Here is a 24,879-nt window from a genome sequence, read left to right on the forward strand (position 1 = left end):
CGTTCACCTACTCTGCGCCCCACAAAGACACAGCGGTTGGAACCAAAAATCGCACATTTGAACTCATCAGACCAAAGGACAGATTTCCAGTGGTCTAATGTCCATTGCTCGTGTTTCTTGGCCCAAGCAAGTCTCTTCTTCTTATTGGTGTCCTTTAGTAGTGGTTTCTTTGCAGCAATTCGACCATGAAGGCCTGATTCACACAGTCTCCTCTGAACAGTTGATGTTGAGATGTTTCTGTTACTTGAACTGTGTGAAGCATTTATTTGGGCTGCAATCTAGATGAAGTTAACTCTAATGAACTTATCCTCTGCATCAGAGGTAACTCTGGGTCTTCCTTTCCTGTGGCGGTCCTCATGAGAACCAGTTTCATCATAGTGCTTGATGGTGTTTGCGACTGCACTTGAAGAAACTTTCAAAGTTCTTGAAATTTTACAGATTGACTGACCTTCATGTCTTCAAGTAATGATGGACTGTCATTTCTCTTTGCTTATTTGAGCTGTTCTTGCCATAATATGGACTTGGTCTTTTATCAGATAGGGCTATCTTCTGTCTGTATACCACCCCCACCTTGTCACAACAAAACTGATTGGCTCAAACGCATTAAGGAAAGAAATTAAACAAGTTAACTTTTAACAAGGCACACCTGTTAATTGAAATGCATTCCAGGTGAGTACCTCATGAAGCTGGTTTAGAGAATGCCAAGAGTGTGCAAAGCTGTCAATAAGGCAAAGGGTGGCTACTTTGAAGAATCTCAAATATAATATGTACACTACCGTTCAAACGTTTGGGGTCACTTAGAAATGTCCTTGTTTTTGAAAGATTTTTTTTTTTTGTCCATTAAAATGACATAAAATTGATCAGAAATACATTGTAGACGACATTGTTAATGTTGTAAATGGCTATTGTAGCTGGAAACGGCAGATTTGTAATGGAATATCTACATAGGCGTACAGAGGCCCATTATTAGCAACCATCACTCCTGTGTTCCAAAGGCACGTTGTGTTAGCTAATCCAAGTTTATCATTTTAAAAGGCTAATTGATCATTAGAAAACCCTTTTGCAATTATGTTAGCACAGCTGAAAACTGTCGTGGTGATTAAAGAAGCAATAAAACTGGCCTTCTTTAGACTAGTTGAGTATCTGGAGCGTCAGCATTTGTGGGTTCGATTACAGGCTCAAAATGGCCAGAAACAATGAACTTTCTTGTTGTGTAGATCCAGTTTGCGCTGTTCTGTGTACTACTCCCTTCACAGAACAGCGCAAACTGGATCTAACCAGAATAGAAAGAGGAGTGGGAGGCTCCGGTGCACAACTGAGCAAGAGGAAAACTACATTAAGAGTGTCTAGCTGAGAAACAGATGCCTCACAAGTTCTCAACTGCCAGCTTCATTAAATAGTACTACAAAACACAAGTCTCAACGTCAACAGTGAAGAGGCGACTCCACAGGATGCTGGCCTTCTAGGCAGAGTTGCAAAGAAAAAGCTCAGACTGGCCAATAAAACAAACAACAAGATTAAGATGGCCAAAAGAACACAGACACTGGACAGGGGAACTTTGCCTTTGTCCCGCGCCACGTTTTTCTAACATAAACCCTGACACACAAAGACACACACACACACACACACACACACACACACACACACACACACACACACACACACACACACACACACACACACACACACACACACACACACACACACACACACAGGAAAGTAGAGTGTAAACAAATACTTCAGAGTCAGTGTGCATTATCAAGACGGGACCCAGAGGCTGTGGATACATGTAGTTTCATTATCCAGACAGGACACAGAGGCTGGGGATACATGCAGTTTCATTATCCAGACAGGACCCAGAGGCTGAGGCTACATGTAGTTTCATTATCCAGACAGGACCCAGAGGCTGAGGATACATGTATTTTCATTACGCAGACAGGAGCCAGAGGCTGAGGCTACATGTAGTTTCATTATCCAGACAGGACACAGAGGCTGTGGATACATGTAGTTTCATTATCCAGACAGGACCCAGAGGCTGGGGTATATGTAGTTTCATTATCCAGACAGGACCCAGAGGCTGAGGCTACATGTAGTTTCATTATCCAGACAGGACCCAGAGGCTGGGGATACATGCAGTTTCATTATCCAGACAGGACCCAGAGGCTGAGGCTACATGTAGTTTCATTATCCAGACAGGACCCAGAGGCTGAGGCTACATGTAGTTTCATTATCCAGACAGGACCCAGAGGCTGGGGTACATGTAGTTTCATTATCCAGACAGGACCCAAAGGCTGGGGTACATGTAGTTTCATTATCCAGACAGGACCCAGAGGCTGGGGATACATGCAGTTTCATTATCCAGACAGGACCCAAAGGCTGGGGTACATGTAGTTTCATTATCCAGACAGGACCCAGAGGCTGGGGATACATGCAGTTTCATTATCCAGACAGGACCCAGAGGCTGGGGAGACATGTAGTTTCATTATCCAGACAGGACCCAGAGGCTGAGGCTACATGTAGTTTCATTATCCAGACAGGACCCAGAGGCTGGGGTACATGTAGTTTCATTATCCAGACAGGACCCAGAGACTAGATGTAGACAACTATCCCTCCTTTATCCCTCCCTTCATCCTCTATCCCTTCATCCCTCTATCCATCCCTTCATCCATCTCAATCTATCCCTTCATCCATCTCTATCTATCCCTTCATCCGGTATCCATCGAGTCATCCCTCTATCCGTCCCTTCATCCCTCTATCCATCCCTTCTTCCGCTATCCTCCCTCTATCCATCCCTTCATCCTCTATCCCTCCCTTCATCCTCTATCCCTTCATCCCTCTATCCATCCCTTCATCCATCTCAATCTATCCCTTCATCCGGTATCCATCGAGTCATCCCTCTATCCGTCCCTTCATCCCTCTATCATCCCTTCTTCCGCTATCCTCCCTCTATCCATCCCTTCATCCTCTATCCATCCCTTCATCCTCTATCCATCCTCTATCCATCTCTCCCCATCTCTTTCTGACAGATTAAACTCAGAGCGAAGCCATGTGAAGTGAATCCAAATGTATACCTACCACTCCAGCCCCCTTTCCCTCCCCCTCTCCAACCCACCCTCACACCCACAGACGGAATGGAGGTTGAAGCATTTCATCTCTCACTTTGCCAGCGGGTCCTCATTCACTTTCGGCCTGGTCCAATCCCTATTCATATAATATGCATGCTCATCCAATCAGTAACCTCGGCATGCAAACAGCTCATTAGCCATGCGAGGGCGTGGGAGGAGTAACCGGGCTCACTCAATCACTGTGAAACATGAGGCTAATCACACACATAAACACACACACACACACACACCTCAATCAGTGAGAAACATATCACAGGCTGATCAGGGGCTGATGCAGGCTAAATATTTTATCTGGAGCTGTTTTCCACTCCAGGACAAATGATCAGGCTACACTGAGAAGACACCAGCTTGGAGATGAAATCAGTTAAATGTTCCAGTTTCAGGGGAGTATATTCCACCCCCGTGCAGCAATCGGTGTTAATCTGAGACGTGTGGTTTGGGAGGCGACGGGAACATCCGTGTGTGTCAGAGCGGAGGAGAAATGTCAGCAGAGTTTTACATGGGGCGGCTCAGAACAGATGAGGGGGAACTCGGAGAGAGGATGCATCCCAAATGGCATCCTATTCCCTATATAGTGTACTACCTTTGACCAGGGCCCATAGGACTTGTGTCAAAAGTAGTGCACTTCATAGTGAAACGAGTACCATTTGGGAAATCATGTTCAATTGAATTTCACACTGGGAGCATGTTGTTAGCACTCTGTAGGATTACTGTAGAAGACTCACTGTCTCACTCCCACTCCAAAACCAAAGTTTACTGAACATTATTAGAGACGATGTTCTGTTGCAAAAATGACGACTTGAGGTCTGAAAACCTCTGCTAACCCTGGATAACCCCTAACACTCCTATCAACGACCATAACCATGTACTGACATGTATTACATATGCTAACACATCACATTGTACACAATGATAGATATATTCGTTTTTTTTGTTGTACATTTTTTGGGGTGGCCACAACGTACCATTGGTCCTTATGGGAGAAATAAGGAGTTATTGACCTGAATTGACCTCCTCAACAACCTTCTCTTCCCATCACTATGACTCCCATCACTAAGCTGCAGACAGCAACAACTGCTCCATCACTATGACTCCCGTCACTAAGCTGCAGACAGCAACAACTGCTCCATCACTATGACTCCCGTCACTAAGCTGCAGACAGCAACAACTGCTCCATCACTATGACTCCCATCACTAAGCTGGAGACAGCAACAACTGCTCCATCACTAAGCTGCAGACAGCAACAACTGCTCCATCACTAAGCTGCAGACAGCAACAACTGCTCCATCACTAAGCTGCCGACAGCAACAACTGCTCCATCACTAAGATGCAGACAGCAACAACTGCTCCATCACTAAGCTGCAGACAGCAACAACTGCTCCATCACTAAGCTGCAGACAGCAACAACTGCTCCATCACTAAGCTGCAGACAGCAACAACTGCTCCATCACTAAGCTGCAGACAGCAACAACTGCTCCATCACTAAGCTGCAGACAGCAACAACTGCTCCAAACAAAACAACAGTAGCCTGAACTGATCTGTCTGGTCTCTCTCTGTCAGCGAGCTGGCAAACACACTTGATTCTAATCATGCACATACAGGCAGGCAGGCAGGCAGGCTAACGCTACACACACACACACACACACACACACACACACACACACACACACACACACAAAACAGGGGGAGAAAGAAGGCCAGACAGAACAAAACATAGTTAGTTTAGTTACACTAGGTTTCACAATGGGCCAAGGCTCTAATGCTCTGACTGACTTCAAAGGGCACGTGTGTGTAAGTGTGTGTGTATCAAAGTGTGAGTCTCTATGCATGTGCGTCCTCGATATTCTCCAGAGGGAGAGAAGAGTGTGTGATGGCTGTGTGTTGTGGACCATTAGATTCAGAAGAGAGGCTGTAGAGTCTATGCGAGGACAGATTGATGGTGGTATTCACATGGCTACAGTGCCCTCTAGTGAACAGTTATTGTATATCCCTCCTTGTCAGATACAATACAGTGTTTTATGGATGCACACCTTTCTTCCAGGCAGGGAAACAGTCATTCTTGTTAGTCATCCTAACCAGAGAGGTTTTAACTATCTTAACTATTGATGAAACAGTTTGGAGTAGAATTCCATAGCTAAAGTATGGCTTACTGAGCTATATTCAGAGGGGTTGGGTTTAATGCGGAAGACATATTTCAGTTGAATGTATTCAGTTGTGGATCTGACTAGGTATCCCCCTTTCCCTTTATAGGACGCAATAGAATCTGTCACAGACTTCTGGGAATGAGAATAAGAGTGAAGACCACCGTCACTATCTGTCAGAGTTGGGTATAGAACAGGATGGGACTGTCACTATCTGTCAGAGAGTTGGGTATAGAACAGGATGGGACCATCACTATCTGTCAGAGAGTTGGGTATAGAACAGGATGGGACCATCACTATCTGTCAGAGAGATGGGTATAGAACAGGATGGGACCATCACTATCTGTCAGAGAGATGGGTATAGAATAGGATGGGACCATCACTATCTGTCAGAGTTGGGTATTGAACAGGATGGGACCATCACTATCTGTCAGAGAGCTGGGTATAGAACAGGATAGGACCATCACTATCTGTCAGGGAGTTGGGTATAGAACAGGATGGGACCATCACTATCTGTCAGAGAGATGGGTATAGAACAGGATGGGACCATCACTATCTTTCAGAGAGTTGGGTATAGAACAGGATGGAACCATCACTATCTGTCAGAGTTGGGTATAGAACAGGATGGGACCATCACTATCTGTCAGAGAGATGGGTATAGAACAGGATGGAACCATCACTATCTGTCAGAGAGATGGGTATAGAACAGGATGGGACCATCACTATCTGTCAGAGAGATGGGTATAGAACAGGATGGGACCATCACTATCTGTCAGAGAGTTGGGTATAGAACAGGATGGGACCATCACTATCTGTCAGAGAGATGGGTATAGAACAGGATGGGACCATCACTATCTGTCAGAGAGATGGGTATAGAATAGGATGGGACCATCACTATCTGTCAGAGTTGGGTATTGAACAGGATGGGACCATCACTATCTGTCAGAGAGTTGGGTATAGACCAGGATGGGACCGTCACAATCTAAATGTTTTTCTCTCCAGTTGTGTCTGTTTAGCGCGGTTTCCTCCCAGTTGTGTCTGTTTAGTGCGGTTTCCTCCCAGTTGTGCCTGTTTAGCGCAGTTTCCTCCCAGTTGTGCCTGTTTAGCGCAGTTTCCTCCCAGTTGTGTCTGTTTAGCGCGGTTTCCTCCCAGTTAGAAGTCGACCGATTAATCGGAATGGCCGATTAATTAGGGCCGATTTCAAGTTTTCATAACAATCGGTATTTTTGGCCACCGATTTGCCAATATTTTTTATTTATTTATTTGTAATAAATATCTTTTAACTAGGCAAGTCAGTTAAGAACACATTGTTATTTTCAATGACGGCCTAGGAACGGTGGGTTAACTGCCTTGTTCAGGGGCAGAACGACAGATTTTTACCTTGTCAAGCTTGGAGATTCAATCTTGCAACCTTACGGTTAACTAGTCCAATGCTCTAACCACCTCCTTTACATTGCACTCCATGAGGAGCCTGCCTGTTACGCGAATGCAGTAAGAAGCCAAGGTAAGTTGCTAGCTAGCATTAAACTTATCTTATAAAAAACAATCAATCAATCATAATCACTAGTTAACTACACATGGTTGATGATATTACTAGTTTATCTAGCCTGTCCTGCGTTGCATATAATCGATGCGGTGCGCATTTGTGAAAAAGGACTGTCGTTGCTCCAACTTGTACCTAACCATAAACATCAATGTCTTTCTTAAAATCAATACACAAGTATATATTTTTAAACCTGCATATTTAGTTAATATTGCCTGCTGACGTGAATTTCTTTTAACTAGGGAACATGTGTCACCTCTGCAACAGAGTCAGGGTATATGCCGCAGTTTGGGCCGCCTGGCTCGTTGCGAACTGTGTGAATACTATTTCTTCCTAACAAAGGCAGGCAACTTTGCCAAACGGGGATGATTTAACAAAAGCGCATTTGCGAAAATGCACAATCGTTGCACGACTGTACCTAACCATAAACATCAATGCCTTTCTTAAAATCAATACACAGAAGTATATATTTTTAAACCTGCATATTTAGCTTAAAGAAATCCAGGTTAGCAGGCAATATTAACCAGGTGATATTGTGTCACTTCTCTTCCATTCACTGCACACAGAGTCAGGGTATATGCAACAGTTTGGGCCGCTTGGCTCGTTGCGAACTAATTTGCCAGGATTTTTCATAATTATGACATATCATTGAAGGTTGTGCAATGTAACAGGAATATTTAGACTTATGGATGCCACCCGTTAGATAAAATACGGAACGATTCCGTATTTCACTGAAAGAATAAACGTGATAGTTTCCAGATTTGACCATATTAATGACCTAAGGCTCGTGTTTCTGTGTGTTATTATGTTATAATTAAGTTTATGATTTGATAGAGCAGTCTGACTGAGCGATGGTAGGCACCAGCAGGCTCGTAAGCATTCATTCAAACAGCACTTCCGTGCTTTTAGCCAGCAGCTCTTCGCAATGCATTGCACTGTTTATGACTTCAAGCGTATCAACTCCCAAGATTAGGCTGGTGTAACCGATATGAAATGGCTAGCTAGTTAGCCAGGTGCGCACTAATAGCGTTTCAAATGTCACTCGCTCTGAGACTTGGGAGTGGTTGTTCCCCTTGCTCTGCATGGGTAACGCTGCTTCGAGGGTGGCTGTTGTCGATGTGTTCCTGGTTTGAGCCCAGGTAGGAGCGAGGAGAGGGACGGAAGCTATACTGTTACACTGGCAATACTAAAGTGCCTATAAGAACATCCAATAGTCAAAGGTATATGAAATACAAATCATATAGAGAGAAACAGTCCTATAATTCCTATAATAACTACAACCTAAAACTTCTTACCTGGGAATATAGAAGACTCATGTTAAAAGGAACCACCAACTTTCATATGTTCTCATGTTCTGAGCAAGGAACTTAAACATTAGCTTTCTTACATGGCACATAATGCACTTTTACTTTCTTCTCCAACACTTTGTTTTTGCATTATTTAAACCAAATTGAACACGTTTCATTATTTATTTGAGGCTAAATTGATTTTATTGATGTATTAAGTTAAAATAAGTGTTCATTCAGTATTGTTGTAATTGTCATTATTACAAATAAATAAATAAATAACAAATCGTCCGATTAATCGGCGTTGAAAAATCATAATCGGTCGACCTCTACTCCCAGTTGTGTCTGTTTATCACGGTTTCCTCCCAGTTGTGTCTGTTTAACGCGGTTTCCTCCCAGTTGAGTTTGTTTAACGCGGTTTCCTCCCAGTTGTGTTTGTTTAGCGCAGTTTCCTCCCAGTTGTGTCTGTTTAGGGCGGTTTTCTCCTAGTTGTGTCTGTTTAGCGCGGTTTCCTCCCAGTTGTGTCTGTTTAGCGCGGATTCCTCCCAGTTGTGTCTGTTTAGCACGGTTTCCTCCCAGTTGTGTCTGTTTAGCGTGGTTTCCTCCCAGTTGTGTCTGTTCAGCGCGGTTTCCTCCCAGTTGTGTCTGTTCAGCGCGGTTTCCTCCCAGTTGTGTCTGTTCAGCGCGGTTTCCTCCCAGTTGTGTCTGTTCAGCACGGTTTCCTCCCAGTTGTGTCTGTTCAGCATGGTTTCCTCCCAGTTGTGTCTGTTTAGCATGGTTTCCTCCCAGTTGTTGAAGGTGATGTGGAATTTCTTAAGGTTCGTTTTATGTTGTATTTGTAGCATTTATTTTGCCCGCCAGGGGCTCACTAACCTTCCTTCAACTGGGAGTGCATCAGCTACTTCGGGAGGCGTGAGTTGGGCATCCGGGTGACATGGAATTCCATCAGAGTTGGTGCTGTATTATGCACTGAGTGTACAAAACATTAGGAACACCTGCTCTTTCCATGACATACACTGACTAGGCGAATCCAAGTGAAAGCTATGATCCCACTTGTTATATCCACTTCAAATCAGTGTAGATGGAGGGGAAGAGACAGTTTAACCTGTTATGGCTAGGGGGCAGTATTTTCACGGCTGGATAAAAAACATACCCGATTTAATCTGGTTACCACTCCTACCCAGTAACTAGAATATGCATATACTTATTACATATGGATAGAAAACACCCTAAAGTTTCTAAAACTGTTTGAATGGTGTCTGTGAGTATAACAGAACTCAAATGGCAGGTCAAAACCTGAGAGATTCCTTTACAGGAAGTGGCCTGTCTGACCATTTCTTGAACTTCTTTTCCATCTCTATCTTTTACTAAGGATCTCTGCTCTAACGTGACACTTCCTACGTCGTCCATAGGCGCTCAGAGCCCGGGAAAAAACAGAATGTCGTCATCCCAGCCCCAGGCTGAAACACATTATCGCCTTTCTCAAGTGGCCGATCAAGGGACTCTGGGCTTAGGCGCGTGACCCGACCGCCCCCGCCTTTGTGATTTTTTCCTCTGTTTGCCGAAAAGGAGATTCCCTGTCGGAATATTATCGCTTTTCTACGAGAAAAATGGCGTAAAAATTTATTTTAAACAGCGGTTGACATGCTTCGAAGTACGGTAATGGAATATTTAGAATTTTTTTGTCACGAATTGCGCCATGCGCACGACCCTTCTTTACCATTTCGGATAGTGTCTGGAACGCACGAACAAAACGCCGCTATTCGGATATAACGATGGATTATTTTGGACCAAACCAACATTTGTTATTGAAGTAGCAGTCCTGGGAGTGCATTCTGACGAAGACAACAAAAGGTAATGAAACTTTTATAATAGTAAAGCTGATATTGGTGAGTGCTAAACTTGCCGGGTGTCTAAATAGCTAGCCCGTGATGCCTGGGCTATGTACTTAGAATATTGCAAAATGTGCTTTCACCAAAAAGCTATTTTAAAATCGGACATATCGAGTGCATAGAGGAGGTCTGTATCTATAATTCTTAAAATAATTGTTATGCTTTTTGTGAACGTTTATCGTGAGTAATTTAGTAAAATGTTAGCGAATTCCCCGGAAGTTTGCGGGGGGTATGCTAGTTCTGAACGTCACATGCTAATGTAAAAAGCTGGTTTTTGATATAAATATGAACTTGATTGAACAAAACATGCATGTATTGTATAACATAATGTCCTAGGGTTGTCATCTGATGAAGATCATAAAAGGTTAGTGCTGCATTTAGCTGTCTTCTGGGTTTATGTGACATTATATGCTAGCTTGAAAAATGGGTGTCTAATTATTTCTGGCTTGGTACTCTGCTGACATAATCTAATGTTTTGCTTTCGTTGTAAAGCCTTTTTGAAATCGGACAGTGTGGTTAGATAAAGGAGAGTCTTATCTTTAAAATGCTGTGAAATAGTCATATGTTTGAAAAATTGAAGTTTTTGTATTTTAGAGGAGTTTGTATTTCGCGCCACGCCCATCATTGGATATTGGAGCAGGTGTTCCGCTAGCGGAACGTCTAGATGTAAGAGGTTAAAGAAGGATTTTTAAGCCTTTAGACAATTGAGATGGATTGTGTATGTGTACCATTCAGAGGGTGAATGGGCAAGACAAAACATTTAACCTGTTACGGCTAGCGGCACACCTCGACAACATCCGGTGAAATTGCAGAGCACCAAATTCAAACTACAGTATTATAAATAATTAACTTTCATGAAAATATACATGTAATACATCAAAATAAAGCTTAACTTCTTGTTAATCCAGCCGCTGTGTCAAATTTCAAAAAGGCTTTACGGCGAAAGCTCACCATGCGATTATCTGAGGACAGTGCCCTGCAAATCATTTTTCAACCAGGCAGTTGCGACACGAAAGTCAGAAATAGCGATATAATATATGCCTTACTTTTGAAGGTCTTCTGTTGGCACTCCAAAAGGTCCCAGTTACATTACAAATGGTCCTTTTGTTCGATAAAGTCCTTCTTTATATCCATAAAAACTCAGTTTAGCTGGCGCGCTTCATTCACTAATCCACCGGTTTCCCTCCATCAAAATGCATACAAAATGAATCCCAAACGTTACTAATAGACTTATCCAGACAAGTCAAACAACGTTTATAATCAAACCTTACGTACCCTAATACGTAAATAAATGATAAAATTTAAGACGGAGAATCGTTATTGTCTTTACCGGAGATAAACAAAAAGAACGCGCTCTTGTCCATGCGCATGGCAACACTACAGCTAAAATGGGAGCCACTTTTTGCACCTAATTTTTGCAAAAACCAGCCTGAAACTCTTTCTAAAGACTGTTGACATCTAGTGGGAGCCCTAGGAACTGCAATTGGGGAGGATTTCGCCTTATAATAAAAGTGACAGCTATTGAAAACAGTGGTAGGATGAATTTTTGGGGGGAGGATGGTTTGTCCTCGGGGGTTTCACTGAGTGTTTTCTATCCAAATCTACTAATAATATGCATATCCTACCTTCTGAGTCTGAGAAGCAGGCAGTTTAATTTGGGCACGCCTTTCATCCGGACGTCAAAATAGTGCCCCCTACCCTAGAGAAGTTAACACACTCAAAGCAGTGTGCCTGGCACCTACTACCATACCCCATTCAAAAGCAAATGTTTGGTCTTAAGAACTGCAATCCTGATGGGTTTTTCACATTCAACAGTTTCCCGCTAAGGACATCCAGCCAACTTGACACAACTGCGGGAAGCATTCAACATAGGCCAGCTTCCCTGTGGAACGCTTTCGACACCTTGTAGAGTCCATGCACCGACAAATAGAGGCTATTCGGAGGGCAAAAAGGGGTGCAATTCAATATTAGGAAGGTGTTCCCAATGTTTTGTACACTCCGTGTAGTAGTGATGATGCTGTTTATGTTGGCCTCCTCCAGGACGCTGCTGTTGGTGTGCCTGTCCTCGCAACTGATCCTCAGGATTTTTCGTGAGGATCTTTGCAGGTGTTGTTCCAGTGCTTTCAGGTATCTACTGTAGGTGGTCCATGCACTCCGTATAGCAATGTGGGAAGGATAACAGCTTTGTAGACCAGTATTCCGATGAACTTGTCAGGGCAGCTGTATTTTAGTGTCCACCAGAAGTGTGGCGTAAAGGCCTTCACAGGTTAAAAAAGTTGAACCCGTTCCGAAATGGACCTGGGGCTTTCCCATCCGGAACAGATATGCACATTTTAAAATAGGAGACCCGTTCCGAACGGACCCGAGGACAACTAGACCTGTTCCGTATAGACCTGGTCGGCTCCAGACCCGGTCCAACCGAGTGAGGGAAGCAGCAGAAAAGTACATTTTTAAGCTACTTTATTAACTCAAGCAGATAAAGCGTAAGGGAGCGGAGGTAGAGAGAGGTGACGCTCTAGCAGGGGCCGTGCTGTGTGTGTAGTACGGTTTCTAGATTTTCATATCATACCGTCCTTCTCTCATTCCGGGGTTTACGGTATTACCGACTTAGTGCATAAGGGGGCGCAAAAAAAAGACCATTAGGCATCCGTTACCTGAATGCTAACAAAATTAGCACAAGTAAAAGTTCATTTCCCTGGAAGCTGTTAGCTAAATATGCTAACAAGCGCAAAAGTGCGAAAATAAACAAACTTGCAAAGACAGACAATCCAGCTCATAAAGTTAATTTATTTAACCAGGCACATCAGTTAAGAACAAATTCTTATTTACAATGACGGCCTACCCCGGCAAAACCCAGACGATGCTGGGCCAATTGTGCACCGCCCTATGGGACTCCCAATCACGGCCGCATGTGATGCAGCTTGGATCCAGGGACCGCTGCGCCACTCGGGAGCCCCGAGTGGATTTAACTAAATTCTTATTTACAATGACGGCCTACCGGGGAACAGTGGGTTAACTGCCTTGTTCAAGGGCACAACGACAGATTTTTACCTTGTCAGCTCGGGGATTCGATCCAGCAACCTTTCAGTTACTGGCCTAACGCTCTAACCACTAGGCTACCTGCCTGCCACCCCCCTCCTACCTACATATATATATAGGTAGGAGCTACCGAATGTAATGTTTTGTGAGTTTGGACATTTACAAACAAATGTGAACGAGAGACAATGTACAAATTAACAAAGTTTTGTCTGCTCTGAAGCAGCTCTGTCTGTCTGGAGTTGCTCGGGACGAGAACGGAGAGGAGACAAAAGCAAGGAAATCAAAAGATATCTGTACAGCTGCCACTGCTAATTAATCCAAAGGGCTTTGACTTCTCAAACAGAAAGCTTACACAACATGATGGGCCGTTATCTTATTAATTCAGTAACTTACTTAACTAGCAATTTAAACTCAAGGGTTGCGTTAACGCAGAATTCTTCAATTTTTCACGAAGGAACAAATATATAAAACACGTAAGAAATCTCTTGCTGCATTTTGTAAACGCAGATCCCCAAAAATATTTTCTGCTCGGCATCAGACTATTTTTGTGCGTCAGTTGCACTTCTCCACTCAGATGAGAATTAAAAAAAGGGCATTCTATCAGCAGACTGCGCTCTTTACTGATGTGTAGCTTTTTTCACCGGCCTTGTCCCCGCCACTTCTCTTGTAGCTGGCGTGCTTTGAAGATCATATCTGCAGTACCTCTGGATGGGCGGAAGCAACACTGTGATTCTGGGAGTACTTCCTCAGACAGGGGTAGCAGTTGGTTGGCAAGGACACGTGCAAGAACTTCTAGCTATGTGAACAGTGTTATTCCTGAACGGTATAGCGGACCAATATTCCTACCTATCGTGGAGTTCTAGCTTGGGAAACTGCAGTATTCCTAAGCAGCATTCACAACCAACATTCCTACCTCTGACATGGAGTTCTAGTTAACGGAATAGCAGTATTCCTGAACAGTATTGCGAACCAACATAGCTTTCACTAGGGAATATCAATGTGTATAGCAGTATTCCTACCTGTCATGGAATTCTCTGAGGTGCTGAGCTGTTCCCGCAGCTTGTCCACGTCGTCAGGATGCACTTGCTCATACAGCGTGCTGCCAAACCACTCCGACTGCGGGTGGTTGAGCACCGGCGTCACCGAGTCAGACACGTAGATCACGCGGCCCGTCTCCGCGGCGACCACAAACAGGAAGCCGTCGGCCGCCTCCAGGATGAGGTGCTTCAACTCCTATTAGACGAGAGGAGAAAAGAGAAACAGAACACACACACGTGTGTGATGGCAGAGCAGAAACACACGTCACAGTAAAGATGAGGGATATACAGTATTGACTGACATACCATTGGTGAAAATCCGGGACAAACAGACACACACGCCAAGGGCAGAGGCAGGGGACATGACAGACAGCCTGCAAAAGCTTTATTTATTTCAAATTGATAAGATCAATATGCTGACAGGAAATTGTGTCAGCGGATATCATTTGTAGAGCTGCACAGATGTGCAGACCCAACGTACAGAACCCAAATGCAGAGTCAAAGAGAACAGAACAAAACCAGTTCATAGACTCACCTTTTCAGTTTGGCTTTGTACTAGTTTATTTATGTACTCTTTTTCATCTCTAATTCCTATGTGTTTGTATTCATTTTGATCATATTATGCTGCTTTTATTGCCTTTTATGTTACTTTGTCTTTTTATTGTTTACTTTTTAATGACTATTATTACTATTTTATTATGTACAGCACCTTGAGTTGCGGTCTCTGTATGAAATGTGCTATACAAATAAAGTTGTTTTATTATTACCTGTTTGCTGAGGAGGAGGGTTTGTAGACCCTGCTAAATTACTCACACAGACACACACACACGCAAAACGCACACACACACAGATACGCGCACATCAGCCCCCATGACCAACCCACCCACAAAACACACACACATTGGTCGTGTTCCAGGTCGACTACATTGCAGTCATTGCATGGCATCAACCAATGGTCGTGTGCCATTTCATCGACAGCGCAGTTGGGTTATCAGATTGCAATATCATGCGATATCATACGATGCAGTTAGCTTAAACACTTTACACTTTGTGAGATCTGGTAGTTGTCTGCAATGTAGTCAGCCTGAAACGCGGCCATCGTCACCCCCACCTATAATACCTGCTCGGTCAGGAACGAGGGCTTGTACGCCCCGTCAGTGGACGTGTTCCCGGTCCCTCTCATGGACTTCATGTGGGACACGGCCATGCGGAGGATAGTCAGTTTGTCTGGCTTGCGGGCCAGAGCGCTGCAGGTGGGCACCATGTCCGACAGCTCCGTGATGTACTGGGTCATCTTGTTACGGCGACGCCGCTCTATCTCGCTGTGGTTCTCTCTGGAACAGAGAGGAGGATTTAGACACATAGGGGGAAGCGTCGCTGGTGGTCGGGGGGGGGGGGTTATCACACGGCTCCAGATCAGAGCTGTAGACACCCGGGGGTGGTGGTCGTCACTGGTTGGCCACAGTTGACAGGATATAAATGTAAACATCATTTCTTATCTTTAAATTCACAAATCAGTGAAAAGTATGGAGCAGACAGAAGGGGTCTTTGAGGCTGTACTGTGGGACGATTTGGTGTGTGTTTGTGCATTTCTTTTAGCATTGATGTGTATGCACCATAACCCTAAACCCAATTCTGATTTCATGATAATGCCGTTTTTTTTCTAACATGAGCATCCAGTGACAACCATCTGCATATACCAGTGTTTCCCCTAGCAGTGCTTAGGCCGGACAGGCTGCCTACAAAATCATTCACCTCCCTTGGTTTGAATTGGAACTTTGGGTGTTAAAAGCTTAGTATGTTAGTTTTAATACAGTATGGTAAACTCTAGTGAACCGACTTCAAACTTGGTTGTTCAACACCTACCTATGGCTGGATACACACTTTCACTTAAACTGAATTCATTGTCAGCCATTCTTGGAGATAGGAGTATGTGCACGTACTCTAAGAACCATAATACTCTGTACTAGAGAAGACTAAAGGGAAGTTAGGAGAAGAGAAGTTATTCAGTTGCTTTTCAGCGTTTGAGTTTGTCTTCTGAGGACATAAAGAACATACAGGGATTAAAGAACACAGCAGACCAGAACACAATCTCTGAGCTACGGATAGACGGGTCCTCAAATTCTATGTTCATTTATTTGATCATGAACGTCATGTGTGAATAACATACATTGCCTTCAGAAAGTATTCACACCCCTTGACTTTTCCAACATTTTGTTGTTACAAAGTGGGATTAAAATGAATTTAATTGTCATGTTTTTCAAAGATCTAAACAAAATACTTGGTAATGTCAAAAATGTGTCAAATAAAACACTAATATATCTTACTTATAAGTATTGACTCATTGGGTTGAATACATGTTACAATCACCTTTGGCAGCGATTACAGCTGTGAGTCTTTCTGGGTAAATCTCTGGATTGTGAAACATGTGCCCAAGTTCTTCAAACTCTGTCAAATTGGTTGTTGATCATTGCTAGACAACCATTTTGAGGTCTTGCCATACATTTTCAAGCAGATTTAAGTCAAAACTAACTCAGCCACTCAGGAACATTCACTGTCTTCTTGGTAAGCAACTCCATTGTAGATGTGGCCTTGTGTTTTAGGTTATTGTCCTTCCGAAATGTGAATTCCTCTCCCAGTGTCTGTTGGAAAGGAGACTTAACTAGGTTATCCTCTAGGATTTGGGGTGTGCTTAGCTCCATTCAGTTTTTTTAAATCCTGAAAAATTCCATAGTCCTTAACGATTACAAGCATACCCATAACATGATGCAGCCACCACTATGCTTGAAAATATGGAGTGGTACTCAGTAATGTGTTGTATTGGATTTGCCCCAAACTTGACACTTTCTATGCAGGACACAAAGTGAATTGCTTTGCTTTGTTGAAAACAGGATGCATGTTTTTGAATATTTGTATTCTGTACAGGCTTCCTTCTTTTCACTCTGTCAATTAGGTTAGTATTGTGGAGTAACTGCAATGTTGTTGATCCATCCTCAGTTTTAAACTAACTGTTTTAAAGTCACCATTGGCCTCATGGTGAAATCCCTGAGCGGTTTCCTTCCTCTCTGGCAACTGAGTTAGGAAGGACGCCTGTGTATTTGTAGTGACTAGGTGTATTGATATACCATCTAAAGTGTAATGAATAACTCCATCATGCCCAAAGAAATATTCAATGTCTACTTTATTTTTTACCCATATACCAATAGATGCCCTTCTTTGCTAGGCATTGGAAAACCTCTGTGGTCTTTGTGGTTGAATCTGTGTTTGAAATTCATGTCTCGACTAAGGGACCTTACAGAAAATTGTATGTGTGGGGTACAGAGGTAGTCATTCCAAAATCATGTTAAACACTATTATTGCAGACAGAGTGAGTCCATACAACTTGTGACAAATGTTTCCTCCTGAACTTATTTAGGCTTGCATAACAAAGGGATTGAATACTTATTGACTCAAGACATTTCAGATTTTCATTTGTAATTCATTTGTAAACACTTCGACATTATGAGGTATTGTGTGTAGGACAGTGACAAAAACATCTAAATTGAATCAATTTAAATTCAGGCTGTAACACAACAAAATTTGGGAAAAGTCCATGGGTGTGAATTCTTTCTGAAGGCACTGTATTTCTAATGTCCCAAATAGGTGAGGTTGCCATACAAACCCTTTTTGAGTCAGTACTAATTGAATTGGTGAGGTTGCCATACAAACCCTTTTTGAGTCAGTACTAATCGAATTGGTGAGGTTGCCATACAAACCCTTTTTGAGTCAGTACTAATCGAATTGGTGAGGTTTCCATACAAGCCAAGTTTTGAGTCAGCACTAGCTGAATAGGGTGAGGTTTCCATAGAAGCCCTTTTTGAGTCAGCACTAACTGAATAGGGTGAGGTTTCTATACAAGCCCTTTTTGAGTCAGCACTAACTGAATAGGGTGAGGTTTCCATACAAGCCCTTTTTGAGTCAGCACTAACTGAATAGGGTGAGGTTTCTATACAAGCCCTTTTTGAGTCAGCACTAACTGAATAGGGTGAGGTTTCCATACAAGCCCTTTTTGAGTCAGCACTAACTGAATAGGGTGAGGTTTCCATACAAGCCCTTTTTGAGTCAGCACTAACTGAATAGGGTGAGGTTTCCATACAAGCCCTTTTTGAGTCAGCACTAGCTGAATAGGGTGAGGTTTCCATACAAGCCCTTTTTGAGTCAGCACTAACTGAATAGGTAGCCATTTGGGACAGAACCTTCATTTCCATAGCAGAGGTCTGGTGGCATAAATACATTATGAAGATGAATGATGAATAAAACATCAGATTAATAAATTGTCAATTTTGAAAATTATGTTTGTATTCAGAGTTAGTAATATAAATTAGGGGAGCTTTGATAGATTTTTGAATTGGTATGATTTACTTGAATTTGACTTGCACATTAATCAACATTACTGTAAATGTCCAGGGGTATGGAGTCCCTGGGCATTTAGGCTTTCCATCTGAAATCCCTGAGAATTTAGGCTTTCCATCTGAAATCCCTGAGAATTTAGGCTTTCCATCTGAAATCCCTGAGAATTTAGGCTTTCCATCTGAAATCCCTGAGAATTTAGGCTTTCCATCTGAAATCCCTGAGAATTTAGGCTTTCCAACTGAAATCCCTGAGAATTTAGGCTTTCCATCTGAAATCCCTGAGAATTTAGGCTTTCCATCTGAAATCCCTGAGAATTTAGGCTTTCCATCTGAAATCCCTGAGAATTTAGGCTTTCCATCTGAAATCCCTGGGCATTTAGGCTTTCCATCTGAAATCCCTGAGAATTTAGGCTTTCCATCTGAAATCCCTGAGAATTTAGGCTTTCCATCTGAAATCCCTGAGAATTTAGGCTTTCCATCTGAAATCCCTGAGAATTTAGGCTTTCCATCTGAAATCCCTGAGAATTTAGGCTTTCCATCTGAAATTCCTGAGAATTTAGGCTTTCCATCTGAAATTCCTGAGAATTTAGGCTTTCCATCTGAAATTCCTGAGAATTTAGGCTTTCCATCTGAAATTCCTGAGAATTTAGGCTTTCCATCTGAAATTCCTGAGAATTTAGGCTTTCCATCTGAAATTCCTGAGAATTTAGGCTTTCCAACTGAAATCCCTGAGAATTTGGGCTTTCCATCTGAAATCCCTGGGAATTTAGGCTTTCCATTTAAAGTCCCTGGGCATTCAGGCTTTCCTTTTGACCGTATTCTATCCAAGTCTCCACAGCTCTGTGGGTCAAATTCACTCAGTGCTTGGCTGCACTGTTTGAAATTAAGTTTACACCTGATATTTCCATTAAGGAATGAAAGACAACTGTAAAAACATCCCTTTTATCCACGCTAAACAGTTAGTGTTTAAAAAAAAATACATGTAGTGTTTTATTCACTGGTGAAAAGAGCAGGTGTAACCTGACACTGCTGTAAACGTTAGGTAAGTGTTTTAGTCAAGCCCTGGGAGGTGGGGTGAGTCAGTGAAATCCTGTGGAGCTCTAGCAGGCCAGGCCTACCTGGCATATCTCTCCTTATCATCACCAGGTATCTGATCATCATCATCATACCTAGAGAGAGGAGCAGAGAAGAACAAAGCATGTAACACCTGGGACACCACTCACTGAGACGCAAACACCTGAACACAGTAGCATGACCACAGTAGCCTGACCACACCCTAACACAGTTGCCTGAACACAGTAGCCTGAGAACAGTAGCCTGAGAACCGTAGTCTAAACACGGTAGCCTGAGAACAGTAGCCTGAGAACAGTAGTCTAAACACGGTAGCCTGAACACAGTACCACAGTAGCCTGAACACAGTATCCTGAGAACAGTAGCTTGACACAGTAGACTGAAAACGGTAGCCTGACCAAACCCTAACACAGTAGCCTGAGAACAGTAGCCTAACACAGTAGCCTGAGAACAGTAGCCTAACACAGTAGCCTGAGAACAGTAGCCTAACACAGTAGCCTGAGAAGAGTAGCCTGAACACAGTAGCCTGATCACACCCTAACACAGTAACCTGAACACGGTAGCCTGAACACACCCTAACACAGTAACCTGAACACAGTAGCCTAAATATGGGATAACACAGTAACCTGAACACGGTAGCCTGAACACACCCTAACACAGTAACCTGAACACTGTAGCCTGAATAAGGGATAACACAGTAACCTGAACACGGTAGCCTGAATAAGGGATAACACAGTAACCTGAACACGGTAGCCTGAATAAGGGATAACACAGTAACCTGAACACGGTAGCCTGAATAAGGGATAACACAGTAACCTGAACACGGTAGCCTGAATAAGTGATAACACAGTAACCTGAACACGGTAGCCTGAATAAGGGATAACACAGTAACCTGAACACGGTAGCCTGAATAAGGGATAACACAGTAACCTGAACACGGTAGCCTGAATAAGTGATAACACAGTAACCTGAACACGGTAGCCTGAATAAGGGATAACACAGTAACCTGAACACGGTAGCCTGAATAAGGGATAACACAGTAACCTGAACACGGTAGCCTGAACACAGTAGCCTGCATATGGGATAACACAGTAACCTGAACACAGTAGCCTGAATATGGGATAACACAGTAACCTGAACACGGTAGCCTGAATAAGGGATAACACAGTAACCTGAACATGGTAGCCTGAATAAGGGATAACACAGTAACCTGAACACAGTAGCCTGAATATGGGATAACACAGTAACCTGAACACAGTAGCCTGAATAAGGGATAACACAGTAACCTGAACATGGTAGCCTGAATAAGGGATAACACAGTAACCTGAACATGGTAGCCTGAATAAGGGATAACACGTGTAGAATTAGAATGATACACATGCTATTTATGGGCTTTAAAAAGTGTTAGATATTTTGATGAGAGCAACATGCACAGGACAGGTAATGGGTGTTACAGCAGAAAATGGGCATGCGTTGTATTAAGTGGCTGTAAAAGTGCTAACTATTCCCTATGTAGTGCACTACTTTTGACCAGAGCCCTATGGGATCGGTACTCTCTGGCCTCTAAGAAGGCCTCACTAGAGTGGACTAGACAGGGGAGAGAAGTTGAAAAATAGGACTTCCCGTGGCCTGGTCAGGTATGGAGTAACAAGAGACTTTCAGAAGGTGTGTGAGAACACTTTTTATAATAAGCAGTGGCATGCTGGATGTCTGCAACAAAGCACACTATTTATCAATGTGGTATTTTTGGTCAATAGGCTCTGGTTGTTTGGTAGGCTCTTCTCATCAACTTTAAAATGAGAGAGTTAGTAATGTGGCAGAGGTAGTAGTGTGTTTCTCATTATATACAACATGCTGTTGTAGTTTATCTTCTCCCCAGCAGAGGGCATTGTCCCCACTCCACTAACAGAGACCACTGCTGCCAGGGAACTCTGGATAAATCTGAGAGAACACAGAATAGAGGAAAAACCACACTTTGGAGAAAAACAACACGTGAGAGAATGCCTGTGGGTGGAAGACAGCTGAAGCTGCTTTTGAGGAACAAAAAAAAACGTTTAACAGATCAAAAATGTTAAAACGCTTGAAAATATGAAACAATGAGTTTGGTAAATGTGATTGAATGTCCATAGCAATAAGATGACAACAAGGAATGATTGTACAAAATATGGAATTCTGTATAATAAACACTCATAGCAACAACTTCAAGTCTAGAACTTGACTGCTTCTCATAGAAAGAGTTATTTGTTATAACAATGAGTGACACTTACTACATGGAAATATCAGTCGGCCATCGTTCACTGTTCTCACCTTGAAAATTTACTTGGTCCTTCCCCATCCTCGTCATCAAAGTCCATCCTGCAATCAAAGACCAAAACAGTTACTCATCTAGTCTAGGGTGTGTGTGTGTGTGTGTGTGTGTGTGTGTGTGTGTGTGTGCGCAAACTGTCCATATTTGTGTGTGTGTGTTGCCATTGTTTTATGGCTGTATGCTTATATTTTCCTGCTGAGGGAAATTAGCTTGACAGCCAACTCTTTCTAGCTTTCTAATCCAGTGGATACAAAATTTAAAAACATTCAAACAGAGATACCACAATGAGAATGCTTATTTCCTCCCCTGTTCCTACTGAACAATGAGAATGCTCATTTCCTCCCCTGTTCCTACTGAACAATGAGAATGCTCATTTCCTCCCCTGTTCCTACTAAACAATGAGAATGCTTATTTCCTCCCCTGTTCCTACTAAACAATGAGAATGCTTATTTCCTCCCCTGTTCCAACTAAACAATGAGAATGCTTATTTCCTCCCCTGTTCCTACTGAACAATGAGAATGCTTATTTCCTCCCCTGTTCCTACTAAACAATGAGAATGCTTATTTCCTCACCTGTTCCAACTAAACAATGAGAATGCTTATTTCCTCCCCTGTTCCTACTAAACAATGAGAATGCTTATTTCCTCCCCTGTTCCTACTAAACAATGACAATGCTTATTTCCTCCCCTGTTCCTACTGAACAATGAGAATGCTTATTTCCTCCCCTGTTCCTACTGAACAATGACAATGCTTATTTCCTCCCCTGTTCCTACTGAACAATGAGAATGCTTATTTCCTCCCCTGTTCCTACTAAACAATGACAATGCTTATTTCCTCCCCTGTTCCTACTGAACAATGACAATGCTTATTTCCTCCCCTGTTCCTACTGAACAATGACAATGCTTATTTCCTCCCCTGTTCCTACTGAACAATGAGAATGCTTATTTCCTCCCTTGTTCCTACTGAACAATGAGAATGCTTATTTCCTCCCTTGTTCCTACTGAACAATGAGAATGCTTATTTCCTCCCTTGTTCCTACTGAACAATGAGAATGCTTATTTCCTCCCCTGTTCCGACTGAACAATGACAATGCTTATTTCCTCCCCTGTTCCGACTGAACAATGACAATGCTTATTTCCTCCCCTGTTCCGACTGAACAATGACAATGCTTATTTCCTCCCCTGTTCCTACTGAACAATGACAATGCTTATTTCCTCCCGTTCCTACTGAACAATGACAATGCTTATTTCCTCCCCTGTTCCTACTGAACAATGACAATGCTTATTTCCTCCCCTGTTCCGACTGAACAATGACAATGCTTATTTCCTCCCCTGTTCCTACTGAACAATGAGAATGCTTATTTCCTCCCCTGTTCCAACTGAACAATGAGAATGCTTATTTCCTCCCCGTTCCGACTGAACAATGAGAATGCTTATTTCCTCCCCTGTTCCGACTGAACAATGAGAATGCTTATTTCCTCCCCTGTTCCTACTGAACAATGAGAATGCTTATTTCCTCCCCTGTTCCTACTGAACAATGAGAATGCTTATTTCCTCCCCTGTTCCTACTGAACAATGAGAATGCTTATTTCCTCCCCTGTTCCTACTGAACAATGAGAATGCTTATTTCCTCCCCTGTTCCTACTGAACAATGAGAATGCTTATTTCCTCCCCTGTTCCTACTGAACAAGGCCCTGGTGCAACAGCAACAGAAATTGTGAAATGCATAGTCACTGCCAAACAGAAAATGAATCAATTTCCTCTGCGTCCCTCGACACTAAGACTGAGTCTCAAATGGCACACTTTGCCCCTATAGTGCACCACTTTTGGACTAGGGCCCATGGGCCCTGCAGTCGACATGTTATGATGAAAACACTACAACTCAACTTCACTGAGACATTTGATTGAAGAGTATCAGAAAGAGCATTAAAAACCTTAAGTTACGGCCACATTTCTGAGGAGTCTTTTCTTATGCAGCATTTGAGTACATTTCAAGGTTGCTGTTAACACAACATGTAATAAATAGTAAGCAAGTGTGTCAAGAAACAACGCATGTCATGACTCCTACCGTAGGCGGCTCTCCCTCCTGTTGGGGTGGCGCTCGGCGGTCGTCGTCGCCGGCCTACTAGCTGCCACTGATTCCCTTTTCCCCCTTTCCTTTATTGTGTGCACCTGTTTTTGGTTTGGGCTGATTAGCTGGGCTATTTTAGCCAGGAGGCCCGCCTGCTCTGTGTGCGGGATTATTTGTTTGCTGTATTGCTTGTGTATGCACGCTCATTTGTATTTTGAGGTGCGAGCGCGTATGTTCCGCCGACCTGTTTTGTCCCATGTGTTTGGGCACTTTGGTTTTTTGTGTGCGCTCTAGTTCGCTGTTGGGGCGGCTTGTGTTTTGCCGTTGTGTGTTGAATAAATAAACCACCCTGCATTCTCTGCCTCCTGCTCCTGACTCTGCACCCACTACACCCTAGCGTTACAACGCAACCTGAGAAGAAATCATACCTTTAACTTTTTTTTTACACCTTTATTTAACTAGGCAAGTCAGATTAAGAACACATTCTTATTTACAATGACGGCCTAGAACCGGGGGTTAACTGCCTTGTTCAGGGGGGATTCGTTTTTGCAACCTTCAGTTACCAGTCCAACGCTCTAACCACCTGCCTTACATTGCACTCCACAAGGATTAACAGGCTGACCACCTGTAACGCGAGGGCAGCAAGAAGCAAAGGTAAGTTGCTAGCTAGCATTAGACTTATAAAAAACTATCAATCTTAACATAATCACTAGTTAACTACACATGGTTGATGATATTACTAGTTTATCTAACGTGTCCTGCGTTGCATATGATTGATGCGATGCCTGTTAATTTTCATTGAATCACAGCCTACTTCGACAAACGGGTGTTGATTTAACAAGCGCAAGTTGCGAAAAAAGTACTGTCGTTGCACCAATGTACCTAAACATCAATGCCTAACAGGAATATTTAGACTTAGTCACCCGTTTGATAAAATACGGAACAGTTCCGTATGTCACTGAAAGAAAAAAACTTTT

At 43.0% G+C, this 24,879-nt stretch overlaps 1 protein-coding gene across 8 annotated transcripts in view; it reads right to left on the bottom strand.

The window, feature by feature from the left end:
* Nucleotides 1–24,879, bottom strand: part of LOC106587844 (aryl hydrocarbon receptor nuclear translocator 2) — a 112,169-nt gene that overhangs the window by 70,810 nt on the left and 16,480 nt on the right. The window contains exons 3-7 of one of the 8 annotated variants that reach the window (XM_045708572.1): nucleotides 21,833–21,880; nucleotides 19,573–19,623; nucleotides 15,184–15,385; nucleotides 14,831–14,863; nucleotides 14,046–14,259 (exon numbers count right to left, since the gene is read on the bottom strand). In XM_045708572.1, coding sequence (XP_045564528.1) covers nucleotides 14,046–14,259; nucleotides 14,831–14,863; nucleotides 15,184–15,385; nucleotides 19,573–19,623; nucleotides 21,833–21,880 — 548 coding nt within the window. Of the gene's footprint in view, nucleotides 1–14,045; nucleotides 14,260–14,830; nucleotides 14,864–15,183; nucleotides 15,398–19,572; nucleotides 19,624–21,832; nucleotides 21,881–24,879 lie in introns of all 8 variants that reach the window. The other 7 variants (XM_045708571.1, XM_045708576.1, XM_045708575.1 and 4 more) reach the window with 7 other exon arrangements.

This window comes from Salmo salar, chromosome ssa26, assembly GCF_905237065.1.
Source record: "Salmo salar chromosome ssa26, Ssal_v3.1, whole genome shotgun sequence".
Classification (NCBI taxonomy): Eukaryota; Metazoa; Chordata; class Actinopteri; order Salmoniformes; family Salmonidae; genus Salmo; species Salmo salar.